We start from the raw sequence: 22,985 nt of genomic DNA on the forward strand, positions 1-22,985 counted from the left end.
AATTCATTAAATACACCAGTAAAACATATACTTATGTCTTAAATTTAAAAAACAACAACATTTTTTTAAACTAAAGAAGGGTTCTGTGAGTGAGCATATGAAACCGGCAGGGTTCGGTACCTCCAACAAGGTTAAGAACCACTGCTATAGAGGAAGGAAGAGAGGGAGCGAACTAATTCATTTTCACGCCTTCTCTTCTATTCAGTGCAGACTCGCTGTGTGGGGTCGTCAGTACGGTCGCTACTTCACGCGTGGCTACCTTTCCCATCGTCGTGAGAATTAACGATACCTGCGGTCTGTCCCGCGTCTGAAACGCATCCGATCGGCGGACAGACGAGCGCCCAGCGGGGAATCGAGTACGCAGAACGACAACCAAACCAAGTGGAGGCGAAAGACGCGCGGAGCACCGACTGGCCATCGAGGACTATGGAGAGCGCAAGTAACAGCTCGGGTGCGCCTTACCAGAACCAACTACCAGTGCTTTACAGCAACAGCAGCTTCTGTCGGAACTTCACCGACGGCAACAACACAACGAGTTTCGCGGAGACGCGATGTGAGGGGAATCATGGACAGACCCGCAGCCTGAGCGACGACACCAATCCTGTTATCATAGCCATCGTAATCACCGCTCTCTACTCCATAGTCTGTGTGGTGGGGCTCGTTGGGAACGTGTTGGTCATGTATATCATCGTCAGGTAAGGCAGAAGAAGTCGTCACTGAACACTCAAAGGTGCGAATGTGTTTCCTCACAGTCAGGCCTTTTGCACTTTATACTGTCTTTGAATAAAATGATCATGTTATTAAAAAAAAACACACCTTAAAACCTGCTTAACAACCTGTTGCTGCTTAAACCACATTGCACATAAAAACGTGTGGAGGAGAACATGTGTATACGGTGTTGAGAGCGCTGCCAGCTCTGAGGCCGTTCGTGCGTAAAAATGTCTCCGACCTCTCAGGACGCTCCAGCGCGTAAAAACAAAAACAAAAACTGGATGGAGAAAGAGCTGCTACACGAACACACAGCCGCTACACAGAATATACTCTGGACCCAGAACAACAATGGAAACATGCATGTATGTCACATTCGAAGACCTTCAGTCTTTAAACTTGTAAACACGTTGCGCACCATTTAGGTCAGTGCTGAACAAATATGTTGTGAGACTTGTCCGCTGATCGTGCGCATTAAAAGTTTAACGTGAAATGAAATTAGGTCTAAATGGCTTTCTGCTGGCGCAGTGGGTAGCGCTGTTGCCGCACGGCAAGGTGGTTTCGGGTTCGAGTCCCACTCTGTGCGGAGTTTGCATGTTCTCACCGTGTCTGCGTGGGTTCTCTCCGGGTTCTGCGGCTTCCTCCCACCAGCAAAATTGGCCGGTCCCAAATTGCCCGTAGTGTGTGTAAGTGTGTGTGTGTGTGTGTGTGTGTGTGTGTGTGTGTGTGTGTATGCGTGCGTGTTTGTCTGCGTCTCTGTGTGACTACGCGGTGCACTGGCGTTGCGCCTGGAGTTTCCCCCGCCTCACGCCCTTAGTCAGTTGGGATAGACTCCCCGCGACCCGCTGCAGCGGATGAAACGGTAAGAAGATGAATGAATGAAAAAAAAAACCCAAAACGGTTTTTGGAGATGATATTAAAACAAGTTGTTTCTAAACAACTGATGTGATAAAGGATACTAAATGTTCTGGCTTAGATTCAAATCCAAAATGTATTGAAGCCTTTCTGTAATCAAAAGTTAAAATAGTGTAAAAGATAAAAAGTACATGTTTCCATATCTTTTCTGCTGCTTCAAAAAATCTGAGCCTTTCATGCCACATCTTAATCTCACAAACGATTAATAAACGTTTTCAGTTTTGTTTCAAACAAATATCTCAATTTGAAGGACTCCTCACAGAAAGACCTTTTTGTCTCTTCAATCGTTCATCACAGATAATTTATACACAAAGAAAGGTTCACAAAAATGGTTAGTTGCTCTTTGTGCAGACTCCTGACCGCAATGTCACATAAAATTAATTGTTGAGAAAGCAATTCAGCCAGGACATTTACAGGGAGGAATGACTCATGAACAGGGTTATAATTTGAAATTACATATGTTGAATTCTTCACATTTTCAGACATTGATAATTTATTTTATCGTAGTATATACTTGTTGAAGGAATTAATTGGAACATAAATGGACCTTTGCGTTAATTTAGGACATAATTACATCTAAAATGACCTGTTCTGTTAATTACATCAGCCCACTGATGTAGATTTCTGTGTGAGGAGGAGGATTTCACTGGTGGCCCTTAATTACACATCAATGCTAGTTAAACGCTCCCAGGCTGATGCTACATTGTTCCAAATGAGGCTCTTTGAGGTGTCACAGGTGGATGGATCAGTGAAGTAGTTGGAGACCTGGAGGAGGAAAAGTGACAGTTGAGCTTGTAAAGGAGCTGCGAAAAAGTATAGGATTGAGAGGAGAAAATGTCTGCTGATGTGATGAAGCGCTTTATAAATAAAAGCTGATTGATTGAACTGTGGATGGTGAGGCAGTTGAGAAGATGGGAGGTATAATTATAGATGGGCCATCTCCTTTTGTTAATGCTGTGATTACCCTTTTGATCAAATGAAGACAGATTGAAGAAGGGCTGAGCAGAGGATTCGCATTGCTTAACTTGTCAGACAGGAGCTTAAGCTTTACAATTGAAATGACATTAAAACAGACTTAAATTGTGACGATAATTTTGTAAAACCCATTAGTCTCTAGGGTAGCTCCAACATGAAGTAAATGCTCACTAATTGCATATGGAAACCCTTTATTTCTGAGTGCTTGGATAATAGATTTAGCTGATTTCAAGAGTGTATTTTATATATCTCTATATACGTACTGTATATCTCAACAAACGCACGCACGCATGCACACACACACACACACACACACACACAAACACATACACACACACACTGTTTAAGCTGGCTTCTGACACAGGTCTTAGGATTGCGCCAAAGGGCATTTCATATTTACATAGTTACTAACTGGAAATAATAAATATGCGCTCAATGCACTAAAGCGTTTTGACCTGTAAATTACTGCTGATTGTACCCTTTTCCACTGATGACAAACAACAGATGTCAGTGGGTGTGGATGGGTTTTCTCGGTTGTGGTAAAGGTTGCTGGTTTATTGCTGCAGACACCTGTTTTAACATCCATCTGTGAGGCTTAAGTACGTCCAGTTCTTCCTTAGTCAACTCAATCCCACACTATTCCTCCAAGTTATAAATTAGCTCAAGCTTAACAGTCTTGACTGCGATGAGTATCATTGTCAAAATAGGAGTTTGGATTCTCACATCTCTCTGGAGAATGATGATCCCAGAGAGTTTAGGAGTCCCTCTGTGGCATCCATGATGGCCATGTAAACTACAAACTCAGCATGGCCTGATGGTCATGCACTAAATCTTAATATGTAAGGTTGAAATACATTTCATGGTAAGGCTAACCATAACTGATAAAATCAACTGGAAGCATGCTAACAACTCTCTGAATACAAAACTCTTTTTCCATTGAACTGCAGAAGAAGTTAACAGGACTGCAGGATTTTTCTTCTCTATCATGACCATCCATGCAATTTGTGTTCTTTCTGTCTGTCTGTCTGACTTAAAATGGAATGCCTGAGATGTCTTTTGAGATTGTCAGTCCTCAAATCAAAACTTTGTAGAATTTTGCTCATTTGTGTGTGTGAGCCCCATGTGTGAGGAGTAAAGGATTTTGTGCTCAGTTTATGTTTAGACACATACGTCCGTTTCAAGCAATATGTCTGTCATTCCAAGTGTCATTTACGTTGGCATAGATACATCCACAAGAGGGCAGTGAAGACTCAAATCTTCTGAAAACAATAATTATTGTGATGGTAGCAGGAGGCTGTGACTACGTACTTTGCTGTTGTGTGTGAAGCCAATGAGTACATCGAGGTTTGAGATGGGTTTTTAAAATTTTTTTTTTTTTTACACTTTTTTCACTTCATTTTTGGTTGCATTAATTAACATTTATCATGATGTTGAATTGTAGCTACACTGCTCCTGAACAATTTCCACTGGCATTGATCCCTTTCTTCCTTATCCTTAGGCTCCCTGAAATTGTACCCAAATTAATACAAAATGAATGTGGAAGGTTCCATATCATGTACATCTTTAAAATCGAGCAAGATCAAGCAACTAGTAGTTCGACTCCACTTTGCTGGCCAGCACATTTACTGTCACCCTGTCAGCTTTCCAAAGCCTGAGAAAGATGACTTTGTTACTGTAACTAGAGTAAAAATGGATTTACTCCATCGCGATCTCTGGCATTTCAAGAGCAACAGTGGGAATTGAAACAAAGGAACAGACAAATTACGGCAAAAATTGCTTTTGAAGTTGTTTTCATTGTTTGGCTTCATTCTGATGACAGGTTCTTCCTCTGCAGCTCTCTGACAGGGATACAAGAGAAGTTATGATATTTCAGCTGGTGGTATAAAAACCTGCATTATGTATTCTATAGTAGTTTATCTATGGATGACAAGTGTGAAGGTCATTACTTGGGTTTCAGCACACTCATCTATAACTGTTGTGTGAAAATGCATTTAGAATGACAAGCATGTCTCCTGTTTTCTCTATGTGGTAATGATATAGGAATCGCCCTGATGTTGCAAAGGAGTGTGTGTCTGGATGGAGATGTGTGTAGTTGAGGTTGGTTGTGAAATTTGTGGATATCCTCAACTTTATGCGCTTGGTAAATGAGGCACAAGGTGAAAGGAGGAAGGTAACAGTGAATCACAGCCCACCTGGTTATTCAATATTCATCACCTTCTCTTGTTGTGTTTCTCCTGTTAATCTGGTCTTTTCTTTCCCTTCTTGCAGTTTGACAATAAACTGCTGTGTTGGCTACTTAGAGTGGATTTTTATTGGTAAATGTATTTATAAATGTTTACTTCTTCAATTCCCATTTTATATTTGTGGTCTTGAATGCAGTTTTCTTAGAATAAATAGAGACAGAGACGGATAGGAAATGTTTTCCCTCTCATTGTCTGAGTAATGATAACCTTCATGCCATAAAACATCTCTCTTTCACTCTTTATCTCCTTGTCCTCTCCCTCATCTGTTTGCTCCCCACTTACATTCGCAAACTTCTTTTGAGCAAGCAAACACAACAAGAGGTCTGCATGCTCAGTTGAAAAAAAAAAAAAAAAAATCAATTGCGGTTGTGCAGAAACTGCTGAGTTCCACGAGGAATATGCCATCAGTGGAGAGTGCTTCCTGTTACCATGGAAACACTGTGAGGTGTTTTGAGCACCATGAGTGCAAAATGACTCCACCATCTCCTTAAAGTGTTTCTAGAGTGTTGGATGCTTTCCTTTGAGACTTTTGCTTCTCCTGACCTGGAGGCATGGAGCCGCTCTCGCTCTGCATCTTACACACTTCTTAATTCTGTTACGTTTTCACATAAGGGAAGATATCCGTGACCCCCTTTCTCTTGTGTCAGTATAACAACTAAACATCACGTCTTTGTTGTTTATATTTCAGCCTGAACCCAGTCACATGAAATATGATGTTATGGTGACAGTCAACACAGTGTGGTTCACAAGACTAATGTCGCAGATCCTCACTAATGTTTCTCTCTAAAGAGTTTCTCGCAGCTGGGATGTGACAAATCGTCTCAAGTTTCAAACAAACTAATGGCCAGACTTTTGAACTCCAGGTTAATGCTTGACAACAAAGCTTTTAACAAATAAATTCTAGTGCTTGTGTTGATCAAAAGGAATCCAAAAAGAAAAGAATTTGAGTCTGTGTTAATCAAGAGGGATATACCTCTTATGTAAGCTTGGAGGCATTGGTTGCTATTTGTTGTATGTCGTGTCTTTAGTGGCTCAATGCAGTGCCATTGTACACCACATATGAAAGCCTCATGGCTGAGAGGATTACATTATATTACATATAACCTAACCTTGTTTTATGTTTCCAGATTGCACATCCCCAAGTATCCCTGTTTTCTTTCCCATATGCCCCATTTCTCTTGGTGTGCATACACCCCCCCCCCTTTTGCACACATGTTTCCTGGCCTGGCAATATTGTGTTGTTCAATTTTTAATTTAATTTTTTTTTTACAAGCATTTTTTTTTTTTACAAGCGTTATAATATAAATTTAAATCCCTTTGTGATCACCCTGGGATGTGATTCCCACCTCAGAGTGACACCTGTTGTGTGAACAAGGTGAGTCTGCTTCAACTTCTTGCTTGGAGAGTGCTGTGTCTTTTGCAAACCCCTCCAGTCTTCCCCCTCTGCAGCGTACAAATACAACTCACATAGAGAAATAAATGGAGAGCTGACATATTTGATTTGAATAAAACCATACACATGGCAGTGGCTGTGAAAATTCCTTACCAGCATCCAACATATGGATATTTTTCTGAAATTCACACAATCCTTGAACTGAAGTTGTGAACCTCCTACCTACCCAGGAAAACATCTGTTGTTTGCTATTGTGTTTCTCTTCCTATATCTGTGTGGAGTGCTCGCTACATTTGTCTCTTATTTCTTTGCAGCCTGCAAACATTTGAGACCTTGCTCCCTGACCTTTTGTAACAGATGTACAGGGCCGAACAAAGCAGTTTATGGTCTTGGATTATTTGATTACCACAACAAGCTGAGAGCACAAAGATTGGCCATGAATTTCATAGTGTAAGCATTTTGTTTGCTTTAGATTACTGACAAATGTATCTGGGACAAAATGAGTGATAAAACTATATTCAAATCCCAGCTTCAGTCAGTCTCTAATGGTGGTTAATAAGGCTGCCTGCTGTTAGAGTTGTGAGTAGAAGAGGTGCTGCTTTTTCAAAGTCACATATTTTCACACAAAAGGCTGGTGCTGAGTCTAATTTCCCTACAAGAAGAGAATTACAAGACACAACTAAAGAGAGTTAATTAGGCTTCTATTCCATTCCATTGTGTGCAGTGTGTGTGCATGTTTGTGTGTCCGTGAGTAATGAGCACCTTAACATTACCGGATACAGCAGGAGAGAAAGAGTCAATAGGAGTTGTTCTGTTGAGCTCAGTGGTCAACAGCAGCATTTATGAGATGTGGATTTAAGGCGGAGAACAAGGGCGCAGAGACCGCAGGACACTGACAACAGTATTGCTGCACCACAAGCTGATGAACTGTTTCTGAGGATCTTGTTTCCAAAGCAGCCTCACAGTGTGCTTCGGCTTTCCTATTTTCATGTTTCCTGAGATGGAAAACCATCACAAGAGTGAAGCACAATGAAGTGGGCAGCGGTTTTCATACCACATGCAGTGCACAGAAAAGCATGAGGTCTTTTCCTGGATGTCATTATGATGTAGTTTGAATAATGCTAAAGGGAGCTGTGCCTCTACTACTGATATTAATAGAAACTGAAGGCTGAAACTTGATGGTCAGTTTGCTTTGTTGGTGTTTTAATTTGCATTTGAAAACCTTGTAGACATTAAAACCATAAAGTAGACACCTCCTACAGATGCTCAAAGCCTTTAAAACATACTATTAAAACAGGATGTTTATAAAGTTAAAATATCAGACCTGCATGATTCCAGCTGGCTGTGATTGGCCCATTACAAATGAGGATGGAATCTTTCTTAATAAGAAGAAGGTCAGACGTATCTGCCAAAACAAATGAAACATGATAACTCAGATTCATCTGGATCCAAGGATAGAAGACATCGATACCTCATCAAGTAATTTTCAGCACAGCGCTTCCAGCGAAGGAGAAGCCCACCCACTTCAGCCTCCATAAAGGATGGAGAGGGTGGAGATTGTAGACACTTAAACTTTCCTTGGGGTGCAACTAACCAATAAATTGTACTGGACTGACAATTTTGATGACCTCTATAGGAAAGGACAGAGCAGACTGTTCTTTCGGTGGGGACATTGTCCTTCAATATGTAGACAATGAAGCTAAAGATATTCTTCTAGTGTGGTCTTTTACTGCTGTGGTTTCTTGGACGGAGGGATCAGGTGCTGTGGCACAAAACAAATGCAATAACCCGCTGAGGTAGGTCAGTTTTTTGATGTACCATGACGATGTGGAGGCAGCAACAAACAACAGGATGAGAGGAAAGCTGAAAGCCTTGGAGTCCCTCCGATCCTGTCTGTGTGGAACTGAGGTGGCTAAGGTACAGGTTCAGAAACAGAATCATCCAGCCACAAGCCTCAAGGCACTGGGGAGTCTCATTCATACGCAGCACAGCACTCAGCATCTCCCACTCCTCTGGATTAAGACTCCATACGCCACTCTGTTATAAGATGCATGTTAAAAATAGCGTATGGCACACTGGCAATTTGCATACCAACTATTTTATCCACTTACTGTAGATAGATTGCACATTATCAGGCAGTGAATTTAACTTTTATCCTCATGAATTCCTTTTTAGCATCCTGTCTTACCGTGTCTCATTGCTATAGTAAGTTTTCTGATATAATTTGATCTGCTCTTTCTTATCTTATGTAACTTGTTGTTTTAGACCTTTTGTCCTGTTCATACACACAATATACACATGTGTTCAAATGTCTAAATAGATTTAGTCCATGGTTTCAACTGGTTTCATCACAATTGCAGTCATCTTCTGGTGACACAAAGCTTGGAACTGGTAATCCATCATCTGCTGTTGCACTAAAGCCTGAAGAAAAATATGTGCTGCAAAGTCTGAAAGTTGCAAAATTTCATACCACAGACACCCCAAAGGCTACATTAGAGAAAAATTCCCACAAATGGATATTTTTAGTTGAACAGTGAAGAAGGTCATGAAGCAGCTTCAAAAACAAAGTAACTTTTTATTAAAAATGAATTTCTAAAGTGTCTTACAGATGATTTTTTTCATCCCGTCTTTCACGACTCTACAGGTTTACAGGTGTTAGCAGAGGGTTGAGTTCCATCCTCGTCAGTGAATGTAGATCAATATGTACATCTGTGAAGTTTCCACCCCAGCGGAGTTCGTCTTTGTGCATCAATAGATATTGATCGCCTTCCATCAATTCCAGTCAGGCCAATCAGGAGCATTCCACAATCTCACCTCCTATTGTTGAGTGATTCTTATTAAATAACCATCAGTCACCACTTGGTTGATCAGTAGAGGTCAAACTAGTGAAATTCCAACTATCTGGTGCGTGTTTTGAATGATAAGGCAACAGTTAATGTTAAAAGGAAGGGCAGGTTTGTGTTTGTATCGCCTTTGAATGCTTTCTTTGTATTATAAGTGGTGCAACGTGCGCCCCAAATCCACAAATATTTATTTAAACACAAAATATTGTGATATTAAAATGTTAGAAAATATATATTGAGCATAGCCCAAAAAATGATTTTCAGAATCATTTTAGTTTGGGATTTTTCTGATCTGAAGAAACCTGCTCTGAAGTCTCATCGTATGACAACAAGACAATCACTACAAAGTCGCTGTCTCTTTGCCTAATCTACTTAGTGTACTCATATTATATGACACACTCAGAAAGAAAAAGACAAGGAGAGGGAGGATGAGATGAAACAGAAAGGAGGTACAGGTCTCTGCTTACTAATGTAAGGACTGATGCAACCATACAACACACTAATTCCTCTTTATCCTCCAATATTCTGTGGTTGTCACTATATCAGTATTTTTTGCTCAAATGATGACTTTTTAAAAAGGAAATAAACAGCTATTAAACTGATTGTCTACACATCTTGTTTAAACATAACTGATCAGATGGAGGGCAATAATTCCAGTATTTTTTGACCTTGCAGTTTTGTTTTAGCATGCCTCCTCCTCAGAGTCTTACCCCCCAGATATCTAACTTTCTTCATAAATATATTCAATAGTTTTAGTAGTCATTAGCTTCTGTACTAATCCATTCTGATATACAGTACATTACCAAGGTTCAGTTTGTCAGCCCTGGATAACCCAAAGCTGAGAGCAGCAAACGGTTTCAAATTGATCATAGGATAATAAGTATAATAAATATAATTTGCCAGATGGTGGCGGGCATTGGTGAAATAGCTCGAGGCTCTCCGTTGCTAACGGACTGTGTGCAATCTGTATTATTCCTGTGCAACATCTATATTATATAACATGGAATACAGTAATCATATTTGTTCCATTCTATAATGTCTCAGTTCTAGAATCCGGGCCAGATCTCAATTTGTCTGTCATATCTGCAATATTACTGCAGGTTCTGGTACAGTGAGATCGGTTTCCCCTGCAGCTTAGTCTTAGTAGTGGCAGTCTAATGACTACCATTTACTGAAAAGATTTACAAGCGTTTAAAACCAATAATTAGGGAGAAATATGGTTTGCAAACACCAGCACCAATAAAGCAGTAAGTGTCCTCTGTCACGTCGACAGAAAATCATTGGTTTTATTGTCTCTGACAGTTAATGCCTTTTTTTTTTTTAGTCTTTGCTGAAAGAAGTCTGTCAACAACTATTATATGAATAGCAATGACGTTTGGTCATGTCAGTCCCTGAATCTTAATATCTTCAATGAGTCCCTGACTCCTCTTTGTTCAGCTTTTATTTGTTTATCCATAGAAAAAGATCAGAGTATAGATCGGCATCCCTGTTCTGTTCTTCCTTAGATTCTGAACTGCGGCATTAGACAGCCATTAGAGTGTGATACATGGAGTAGATGTGAGCAATACGACAATACAAAGACACCAACTGTCTTGAGAAGAATGTGAGGTCATCTTAGGGAATATTGGAAATCAATACTTTTATGGCAGTACTGGATTTTGAATAATCATCAAAATGACTTCACTGTCAATGGAAATGTTCAGTTTAATGTGAACTATAACAGTTCAGTTGACCATAAAATGGCCTACTAGGCGTACAACATCCTTTACATACAAATCTATACATCACGATGGTGATTCTGTACCACACAGGGAATAGATGCTTGATTCAAAGCTGGAGGTAAATCTCCTCAAGCTGTCCGCGCTCACCAAAGGAAACATCCCCAGAAGTCAGACATGCACACAGCCAATCACACCAAGCTCACCCTAATCCATTATGCCCGTCACACCGTGCATAGACGATGTTATTGTTCAGAGTCAGAGGGGCAAATATGTGTTCACATGAGCAGCTTCTTCTCTGCAACCAGGAATCAATGGTTTATCTGCAGCCAGCGGCAGCACATGAATCATACAAAAAGCTACGCACGCTGGCCAGCTTCTCAGGGCTGTGATGACCTGTGTTTAGTCTGCTGTTTAGCAACAGCTCTCAAAATTAATCTGGTCTTGTTCAAACTATTGACCATTAATTTTGTCTTGACATTTGTTGAATTTTGAGATTTTTTTTGTTGTTGATATTGATTCACAAGTCCCCCCCAAACATACACATAAATTTCCACTGCTGGTGTTAGAGTAGCTTTAATTGTGAAGTTATTGTCTTTTAATGACTGTTTCTCAGAATTATTTGATGCATCAAGTGCCTCAAAAAGCAGCAAACATTTGCTAAAGACAACAAGCAGGCGATTAGAAAAAAGCTTTGATAGTCATAGGCGTGCCTTCGCCCATCCACCCATCTGTGACGATATGCTCTATTGCCATCTCCTCACAATCAGCTCTTTTTTTTTTAAGGGATTCTGAAGGTGTGCATCTGTCAATCATTTTTTTTAGTCGTTGTTTTTTTGTCTTTCAATTTGTTTCATTTTTCCATGTAATGAAACATCGATGTTCATGTCATTTTTGCGATATTGAGCCGTGTGTTCAGTTGCTGCTGTGTTCTTTCTCATCTTTCGATGTCATTGCTTTTGCATTTTAGTATCATCCTTTGAACAAAATCAAACAAAACTGAAAAACTCTAAAATACATTTATCTGTAAAGATTCAATTCTCTCGTCTTGGAAGGAGATACAGTCATTGGCTCACAATTAGACATAAGTGGATTGTATATCCAGTGACTGATGTTGAGGAAGAAAGTCAGAAGGTTTATAATAATAATAGCAATAGTAATAATAATAATAATCCTTTATTGTCCCACAGTGGGGAAATTTGTGTGATTGTGGCAGCAGGGGAGGGGGGGGGGTCATACATAAATACTTAAATAATATACATACATATTAACATATGCAACATGTGAAATATACATACATTTGGTTAAACCAACAACAGAACACATACATTCCATTTTCTGTCTGACAAAAAGGGAATCAACGGTTTCTCTTATTGCTGCCGGCTACTCAAAAGAAAGATTGCCGAGGAGAATGTAAATCATTAAGGTGTCTTAACATCATCACATTTTTCATAAGGTTCTTGTCTGCCTCTTCGTAGTTCAACATCACATGTGACAACAGTTAACATTGATGTAACACCAAAACCCTGCGTGCTGTGTTCTATATTTATGAACTGCACTGACGTTTTGTCATCCAAATGCTTTTTCTCTCCTATGTGTGTCCCTCGTGTGTCTTTTGATCGAACAAGAAGGAAACACGGCTATGAAATTATTGTCTGGTTTTGAATAATGAGGGCATCCTTTGTTGCTGAATGACTGAGGTTGACCTTCTTCAGCCCAGTAGCAGCACACGTGTCATGGTTGTGTTTTTTGCCCTGGTCATGTTTCTCTGCGCTGCTCTCCCTCTCCCGCTCTGCATTGCTGGAGCAGGGTAGGAGACAGGTCTGGTCTCGTGGGGAGAACCTGATCTCTACACCTGAGCTTCCATGGGCTGATTACCTGGGGCCTATTTAACCACTTTTCCACCTTTGTTCAGCGCCGGAAGATTTTCCAAGTCTTGCACTCTGTGTCTCGCCACGTTACTGACCTTGTCTCCTGCCAAGCGTTGCAGCTGCAAGCTTTTGCTCCAGTGATTCTGTTGTTTTTTGGTCTACACGAGTATTACACGAGTATTTGCCAGAGATTTTCCGTTGTTACTTTGTTAGCTAGTGTTGTTTCTCAAAAGGTGAATGTTGCTACTTTGTTGGTCAAACTTCTCACTCTAAGACGGGGGTGTCAAAGTCAAATACATGGAAGGCCAAAAAAACAAAATTGCAAATTAAAACATATTGAAATGACCATAGCCTATTGAACCAAGAGCTTACACAGTGTATATTGTGTAATGATTAAATAAATAAAGCAATATTTTGTTATGGCTTTATCTGAGACTCCAAGGGTAAACCTTTTCAACAGGCAAACAGCAAAAAAGTAAACGTCCTTCAACAACAAAATATATTTCAAAATAAATGCATAAATGAAATTGCATGCATTATAAACGGAAAATACATTATTGTGTATGCATTATTACATGTGCAATAATAATGCATTATTGTGCAAAAAAATTTCAAAATTTTAAAAAATGATTGTGCTGCTCTACAATTCTATCAATCACTGCGTTCAAATAGTAAAATAAAAAAATAATCAAATCAGTTGTATCCTTTCTCATGGCTTTTATCTGCAATTTTCCTTGAGTCCATTTAACTGAAATAAATATAAATAAATAACATAGAATACAAAAATAAATGGCACACAGACAAAACAATACTTCCTTCAAACAGGCATGTCTTGTTGAAACAAATGTAAAAATTTTACTGAATTTAAAACTGAAAATACATTACTGCTGTGTGACGCTCACTTGTCTGAGGCTGACCCTGATATTTGATTGTGTCTCAACTTTCGTACAAGTTCATGAATGTTCATGGTCAGACTCTGAGCTGAGGAAACCCTCAGGATTGAGTGAAGGTGATTATCAGTCAGACGGCTCTTGTGTGATGTTTTGTTCAGCTTTATCAGAGAGAACAATTGTTCACACAGGTCTGTGCTAAGAAACATAGAGAGCATCTGAGCAGCTTGGATGCACCGCTGGGGCATTGTGTCGGGGATGAAACATGCAAACTTAGCAGGCGATACACAGTTTTACCTTTTACCTCTTTGAACATGTACCCTGACTCCCAGCTGGCTTGAAACCCCCTGCTCTCAGCATACACCTTCCTTTCAGCCAGTTTTGAGGAGGGGAGTAGCTAAATACAACCTCTGGTCTGACTGCTGATAAACATCCATCCATCCTAATAGATGAGACTTATTTGGAAGCCAGGCTAGATGCTATATTAATTCTGTTTTCAAATAATCTTTCATACACTTTACAAGAAGGAGCCCCACAATGTATATTATAATGATTACAAACTTGCCCAAAGGACTGTTAAGCTCTGGTGAATTTGCGCATATTAAAACAAGCAGTCCTAAATCGTCCTACCTGGTTAAGAGTATTTTTATGCAAATGAAGACTATCAAACGAGAAAATTGTTTGTTTTACTGACTATTATAATGTGTCTGAGAGGACAGCCTGTGAGATCCTACTGAAGTGTCTAGTTCTCTCAACTCAGAGCATGTGTTAACAATTTTAAAAAAAATCTGTTTCCCATCAGTATTGTCACACAGTTGATTTACTTTCATTACCAGATTTGTATTTGCTCATTTAAGGAGAAATAAAGACAGATGACAAACAGCAGGAAGGAAGAGACCTCACTTCCCAGGTGGGAAACATGATAATGGGTTGATGAAAGGCTATGAATTAAACATGATTTCTCTGAAATGGCTGTTTTGGGTAATTTGAAGGTCCATTAGTGTGCATCAATCTGCAGCCTCTATGCTTCAGTGGTCCACAAAGAGACCACAGTATTTTAGAGGCAGACTGAATGAGAACTGTTACTGAGCATTTTCTATTCATGAGCCAGCAGAATGAAGAGTTACTATTAAAAGATATTTACTGTTTATCTGTCTCTCTGCTGTTAGTTATAGGCCAATATCTGTTGCAGACATTTTTAATTATCAATCTTATTTCTCTTATCCACTTTCTATAAAAAAACAAAACAAAACTCAGGTTCTTTTGATTATCAAAGCTTCCGTTTATTATAAAAACTAATCTGTTGGAGATCTGCATCTTCATCACAAGCGATACTTGATGGATTTTCTGCTGGTGGACTAATTAATTATACACTCTACAAAATGATAATGTGATTTACTCATTATTTATTACTTTTGTAACTATTAAGTTCCCAAAAGTGTGTAACTTGATGAAATGCCTGCTCTTTTCCAGAGGACATCATACCTGTCTCTGTACATTTTGACCAATTTGCAACAGCAGACACTTCTAAATGTAAAGTTGCTTGAATCAACATGATGAATTTATACTGTGCTTCCTCCTATTTGCGAAATTGTGGTTGCAATATCTGTAAAATGTGCAAAAAACAAAAACCAGTCTAACAATAACAAAGTCAAAAACTTACAGGGCAGGGCACTAGACAAACGTGCATCATGAAATGGACCAGAAGGACATGATGATACAAGAGGTGACAGGGATGATGACAAACAGGTAACACACAGGATGCTGAGAGAACACTTGGAACAGGAAGTCTGAAAAGACAGGAAATGTTATCAACAGAAGGAAAGAGGAAAAATATCAGAAATTCTACTATGAAATGTGTCAGTGGAGGATTGTCACAGGGATGATCTCACCCATGTTTATTACCTAGTTGAAAATGCATTTCTACTCAGGGCTTCATTAACAAATCATCATCCTTGTCTGTGGAGAGAACCCAAGTCAAATAAACTCCAAATAATATTTTCACTGCTACCCAGCACCTGAGCTGATTTTCACACCAAGAGAGAACCAACACACCTGGAAACTTTTTGCTGAGAGGCAGGGATATTATCCACTGTGTCTCCATGCCACCCTTAACAATGAATCGGTAATCACTGAAGCAAAACCTCAAGGGTGGAGAATAATTAAAATTTAAGCATTCATCAATAAATCACCCCATTCTGTTCATGTACATGAGATGAGGTCATTTAATCCCATACAGCATGCTGGTCATGAATAGGCCTTAGCTGCACAACAGAGGCGAAAGACAAACGATCATCTACTGCCATGTTTACAACAGTCACAAAGTCAATAAGGGGCTGCCGGTGATTACCTCCAGCTCTGCCACACTACTCAGCAAAGGATGACAGCTTTTTCGTCATCCTGAGGTGCCTTGTCAGTCCCCATGCAAATAAAGTCTGAAATAACAAACACACTTAAGCTGTCAGTGTTAAAGTTAATATGAATTTAATCGACAAGCTGTCATCTCTGGTTGTTAAGAGGATTAGGGATTATTCAGGAGAGGACAAGAACAAAACCAAAGTAAATTACCTTACTGGCGAAGTAACAGTTGGGATTTAATAAGGTGAACACCAGAAGAAGTGATGTATCACTGTCACTTTAACCTCTTTCGAGCAGGCATTACACAGCAGCAGCGAAATTAATTTTCTTCTCTAGGACCATGTTTTGTTCAAACTGGACTAACCAGTAATCAACACGCCTACTCAGCGTATTCAGGCGTATATTGCTGCAGCGGGCATAAAAGGATCTTCCACCGAGCTCCATTTGTACAGACACGTTTTGTTTGCAGGTTGTTTCTGCAATATAAAACGTGTATGTTTTTCATTGTCTCTCAACTGCTCAGAGCCAGAAAGTTATCTGACATGTCATGCATTTGGAATTTTTGATGAGTAAAATTTTGTATTATTTAACAAACAATGGTAATTTGGAATCTTTAAAGGTGCTTGAAGGTGGGTTTTGTTACCACTGGAACACGCTGGGTTAACTGTCTTCCCCTCTTTCCAACCTTTATGATAACCCATGCTAACAGTTCCTATTTGTAGCTTGATGTGACATACTAACTCTGAAAAGGAATCTGAGTGTTTTTAAATTAACAGTTCATAGTGGAATATGAGTGCTTTTCACATGAACGTTTAATTCCTGAATTGCTTCATTATAGCTTTAGTTACTCAGGTAATTTGCTTCATGTTAACTCTATACTCTGTAATGTCACTTTATAATAGCTTGCAGGCGCATAGACCTGATTGCAGCAATCTGCTGTAGAAATACTCCTTACACTTAACAGAATGAGAAAACAAAGGCAGCTTGATTAACATGTTTGCTTCACTTTACATGTTGAGGTCTTCTTATACCAGAAGGCTGTGCCTAAATTTTCATTCATCGAGTTCACATGTGTTGTCGTCACTATTATTCTCATTAAAAATAATGAAGATAGATAGGTAGACATTTAAATGTTACCCATGAATCTGTGTTAAACCAAAATAATGAGTAGTAATAATCATAATTATAATAAGCAACTGGAAATGATTGTTGTTTGTCATTTCAATTTTTTTCCATGTGGTTACGATGAATAATCCACAGAAAAAAATACCTCAAATTATATTTCAAATGCAGTATAATTATTTACATACAAACAAGGTCAATATTCTGTGTTTTCATCCTCTCTCCTAATGGATACATCTGCTTTCTTCTGCTTTCCATAAACACTCCACTGCCCACCTCATGCTTTGAACTGATATCAGTCGCCATATTGCTTGTAAGAACAATTTGTGATATTGCTAAAAAGAACGATCCATGATACACCCTTGATCACCTTTCAGAACTAGTACAGTCTAAGAATCAGTTTTAGGTTTGTCTATATTTTTTGTTCTTTGTCCCTTCTTGCAAAATTGGATTTTTTTATGCTGCTTATACTGAGTGTTTTCAGAAATGTGTTTTGCTGCAGGAAATTTGATGAGCCCTTATGTTTCTACATTGGTTTAGGGAGCTGTGCCAAAATCTGAATTATAAACATTGTGTTGGATTATGATTTGTGCAGAATCATAATCAGAAAATGTCTGAAATAAATGTCTTGCTTTCAACAAATGGATGTTTTTCAGACATTTCAATAGTGTTTCCGTAAGAAAAGCCTAAAGATAGTCATTTCTATGTCTCTCTTCATCTTCAGACATTGGAACTGATTAATCTGAACAGTTGTCTTTCCTAATGAGCTAGAAGGTTACATCCCCCAGCTCATGCTGCACCTTCTATAAATTTCTCATGTCTGAATTACCAGGGGAAACATTTTTATCTGTGCATTGAAATTCTGGTAGTGATTGTTCAAAAGACGGCAGTTCAATGATTGCAGCTCTTTCTACTCAACACGTTTGGATTATAGTTTCCTGGCACTCTACTTGTGTCCTTGTGCTGTCCCAGTGGTCCAGGGGCAAATAGGATAATGTTAATTTACTTAAACCTTGTCCCTCTTATTTATGAGTATGGTGATTTATTGACTCAGATTCCCAGACCAGCTCCCAGGTGTATTTTAGAGGGGATGTACAGACTGTTTTAAATCAGAGATGAGGTCACATTGTATTGACACAAAATATTTTTTTTTATGTCTTTCCATAATGTGTGTCATAACACTCATACGTAACTCAACAGTAGCTGTGAGAATTTAATTTTACTTACATTCACATATCTACGTCTTTCCAAAAGACAGCCCTGTTTTTAGCATTGTGGAGTGAGTAGGCATTTGTAATTCAATTCAACTTCAGAAATTCAATTGAACTTCAGATAAAGGAAAACTTTTTTAATTCACAAAGGAAATCACATTATCCATATCATCAATCTAAAATATTCAGCAACTAACAAAATTCCATTATGTGTTGAGAAAGCATCCAATGTTTCAGAATGACGTTTACATTTTCAGTGGAAACAATGCGAGTCTTCTCTGAACTGTAGAACCAGAGATTGGCCACAAAGACACAGACAGAGAAGAAATATTACAGTAAACTAAAAATGTCACAAAGAATCTGAGGAGGCGCAAAATGACTGAAACAAATTTCAAAATACTACAAAGAAACGACTACAACAAGACAGATGAATCCAGTCTCTTGTGTATGGAGAGAAAACTAAAAGACTACAGAACAACGGCAAAGAGAGAAAAATTTATCGTAAATGGTTTTGTGTCCTTGTTTGTGGTCATTCGTGGGGTTTTTCTACTCTATAATTACAGTGAGTGGTCTTGTCTTTATCAGAGGAAACAATAATGTAATAAACAAATCCAAAAATCCTTACTTTCTGTGCAGATATACTAAAATGAAGACGGCCACCAACATCTACATCTTCAACTTGGCTTTGGCTGATGCTTTGGTCACCAGCACTCTACCCTTCCAGAGCGTTAACTACCTTATGGGGACCTGGCCCTTTGGGGAGGTGCTGTGCAAGATGGTTCTGTCCATTGACTACTACAACATGTTCACCTCCATCTTCACCCTTACAACCATGAGCGTTGACCGCTACGTCGCCGTGTGCCACCCAGTCAAAGCTCTGGACTTCAGGACGCCGCATAACGCCAAAATAGTCAACGTCTGCAACTGGATACTCTCATCTGCTATTGGCCTCCCTGTCATGTTCATGGCCTCCACCTTCGTTACACGTATGTATACTACAGTGTAGTGTCTAAAAACATGTATGGGGGTATTGTGTTTGTACATGACCTTCAGAATGTGCTGCATATTTAGAGATACTGTAAATCCAATGACAACAATGAACAGCTAGTATTTGCTTTTGAAGTAGTGAACATTTTTGAGTCTCTGTAAACACGTGAACACGTGTCTATGTCCTCACTCTGCCTAGCCAACGGTATCATTGACTGCAAGCTGATTTTCCCCCACCCATCCTGGTACTGGGACACTCTCCTGAAGATCTGTGTGTTCATATTTGCCTTCATCATGCCCGTCCTCATCATCACCGTCTGCTATGGCCTCATGATCCTGAGGCTGAAGAGTGTGCGCATGCTGTCAGGATCCCAGGTGATGACTTTTTTTTTTTTTTTGTCTAACAAATATCAACCAAAGTGATAAATAGTAGAAGTAAATGTAAATGGGGAATCTTCAGATGTAGACCTTTGTGAGCATTTTGTGAAAGAGTAAAATCTACTGTGTGGAAGTTTATTGAAGGATTTACTGATTGCATTTTTCAGCACAATGAAGCAAAACACAAATAAAAGGCAAAGTGCAAATAAGCTACACTAATTTTTCTTGACAGAAAACAATTGAAGAATAGATAATGCCGTGGTTCAGTTTCCATGAATTTCTCTAGATGGTGAAATGATTCAGATACTATGGTGACAACAGTAATTATTGAGTTAGTGTTAGAGAAAACAAACTAAATACTGGCTGAAGAGCATGGGCACATTCAAGAAACAACATACTGTAGTTACAGAGGGTGAAATAGGAAAATTAATGAAAGATGATTTCTTCCTATTGAGCCCCCAATGCTTGTCTGGCAACTGGTTTCCTTTATTACCGCCATCCTTGTTTATTCTCTGCTGTTTAATTTTCTTCCCTCTAAGCATCCTGCTTTATACAGCTTTATGCTTTTTCTTATTGCTTGTTTTTCTTTTTTTTTTAGCCTTTTCTTTCCTCTCTACAATCCTCCATCAATTTGTCCTCCATACATCATTATCTTCCTCACCTCACCTTCACCTGCTGTTCTATTTGCGTGTTTGTGTTTTTTCCGACACTCATCCTGTACTCCTTTTATCCCAACATACGCACGCACACACACACACGCACACACACACACACACACACACATATATACACACACACAGGAGAAGGACAGGAACCTGCGTCGGATCACCCGTATGGTCTTGGTAGTGGTTGCCGTCTTCATCGTCTGCTGGACGCCCATCCACATCTTCGTCATCATCACAGCACTGGTTGATATCCCCAACTCCACATTTCAGACTATCACCTGGCACTTCTGCATCGCCCTAGGTTACACCAACAGGTACGTCCCCTGGCGTTGCACAGAAACCACCAGTCCTGCAGTGCATCATAAGAAAGCACACAGTCCTGTAGAACAACCTGACTCAGTTATCAGCCGATCGATTCAGAAATCTTCAGTAATAATGGGTCTTGCTGGTTACTGCTGTTACATGGGTTAGGGTGAGGATAGGCCTTTCTTTCCTTCTCCTTCGTCTAGCTGGAGAGTTGTCTGTTCCTCTCCCAAGCCCTGCTAAAGTGTCCTTGAGCAAGGTGCCAAACACCAATAACTGCTTCCAGGGTGCCACCATGTGGCTCTCCATCACTCAACCATCTCTCCATTATTTGCACAATGACAAGCCCTTTGTGTGTGTGTGTGTGTGTGTGGTTGTGTGTGTATGTGTATGTTTGTGTATGTGCGTGCTCGCGTGCCCCACCCTACATGTAATTCATAGAGTGCAAACAGCATATCCTTACTGTAGATTAATAAAGTATATATATATACAGTATTTGTTTTTAAATCTGTACAGAAGCAGTATTTCTTGCAGAATCTATCATTGAAATATAAACATTGGATGCTGCACTCTTGCGTGGTAGCCTGCCGTAGGTAAAGTAAATCTTATCATAAGAAAAAACACGTGTTCAACAGATAGGACTGAAATTTCATGTGTTGTTGTTGATAGTGTAAATTTTTTAGCAAAGCTGTTTTTTCAAGTGTTAATCTGTGACCTTGTTTTGTCCCTTGCAGTAGTCTGAACCCAGTTCTTTATGGCTACTTGGATGAGAACTTCAAACGTTGTTTCCGTGAGTTCTGCAGCTCGAGTCCCTCAGTTTTGGAGATGCAGAACTCATCCAGAACCGGAGCTACTAGCCGCAAGATCCCACAGCGTGAGCACAACAGTGCAAACACAAGGGAAAGGTCCAATCAACAGGTACACATCATCTGTTTGACTACATAACCAACATTTCAAGATACAGGCTGTAAAATAATGAGAAGCATGTTTTTTTTATAATGAAGATGTCTTGATTTTAGATTTACGCTTCGACTTAAGTTCACTTTCGTATATATACCAGGATGGAAACACAACACACACTCTCTTATAAAATTCTAACCTTCATTTTAGGTAATAACACATAAGTTCAAACATTGCATACAACCTATATATACATGAACATACTTTGTGTCTGCAGGTATGACTAGCCTTGGAGGGGTCATCGGTGGACTCTCGCTGTTGTGGCAGCGTTACCAACGAGGATCCCAACTCAGAAATCACACAGGTCACCACAGGACTTTGACCGCTCACATGCTGACAAACCAGAACATGACAAAGCGTCAGTACTACAGTTCATTTCAATGATGCATAACTGCAGCATTTCATCAGGGCAGTTACTAATTGCATGGCTAGGATTTTTCTCATCCCAAAAAATAAACAATCGTAAGTCTGAATAAACTAAAAAGAAAATCAAGCATCATTACAATACCATGAAGTAAGAGTATTAAATAACTATACACACAACTTAAAGAAATTATGACCTAGTTATTCCAGTGTCATTAAAACTCTGATGAAATGTGTTAAAAAGTCTGATTATGTGGAACAAAGACAGTCAGATATATTTATTAATGCCAATTATGCAAGACAAGACACATGGGACATTTATATAATGATAAATAATGAATTTGAATAATGAATAAATAGTCTTAATTTAATGTGACACTATTTAGAATTTCTTTGTAATACAGTACTTATTTTTCCAAGTGTTTGTATGTGTAAAGAAACAATTTCCTTTCCTTTCCTTTCCTTTTCCTTTCCTTTCCTTTCCTTTCCTTTCCTTTCCTTTCCTTTCCTTTCCTTTCCTTTCCTTTCCTTTCCTTTCCTTTCCTTTCCTTTCCTTTCCTTTCCTTTCCTTTCCTTTCCTTTCCTTTCCTTTCCTTTCCTTTCCTTTCCTTTCCTTTCCTTTCCTTTCCTTTCCTTTCCTTTCCTCCTGTCCTGTCCTCTCTTTGAAGTTTTCGAATAAAAACAAGGAAGGCCAGTTATTTTTTTTATCAATGGACCTTAGACTCTCTAAATCAGCGAAGAATACCAGTTTGCACAGCACACAGAAGATGATTTTGTGACATGTGTGAATACGTGCTGTGACAGAACATAAATGGTGAAGTTCAACGAATTTTCTTGTGAGTGAAGCAGGAATGTACATTTGGGCTACGCTGATTTTGCTTATGTGTTGTGCTGTGTGCTATACTTGCCCACTATTCTGTGTACTTGTATTTGTTTCAATCTGAAAAAAATGAACATGATTGTATTTATCTAAGTATTCTAGTTTTTTTTAATGAAAGGCTTTTGTATCTTGAATCTGCTTTGTTAACGAAAGAGATGTATAATCAGATAACTATGTGCAAAATTTCTCAAATTATTAACTT

The 22,985-nt window shown here is 39.1% G+C and overlaps 1 protein-coding gene across 1 annotated transcript; it reads left to right on the top strand.

Moving 5' to 3' along the window:
• Nucleotides 1-232: 232 nt before the first annotated feature.
• Nucleotides 233-21,878, top strand: oprm1 (opioid receptor, mu 1). Its single transcript, XM_068327434.1, has 6 exons — nt 233-695; nt 18,884-19,233; nt 19,434-19,609; nt 20,413-20,591; nt 21,315-21,498; nt 21,758-21,878. The coding sequence occupies exons 1-6, from the start codon at nt 427-429 to the stop codon at nt 21,761-21,763; spliced, it is 1,164 nt and encodes a 387-aa protein (XP_068183535.1). The 5' UTR covers nt 233-426; the 3' UTR covers nt 21,764-21,878.
• Nucleotides 21,879-22,985: the final 1,107 nt, after the last annotated feature.

This window comes from Antennarius striatus, chromosome 11 (genome assembly GCF_040054535.1).
Source record: "Antennarius striatus isolate MH-2024 chromosome 11, ASM4005453v1, whole genome shotgun sequence".
NCBI lineage: Eukaryota > Metazoa > Chordata > Actinopteri > Lophiiformes > Antennariidae > Antennarius > Antennarius striatus.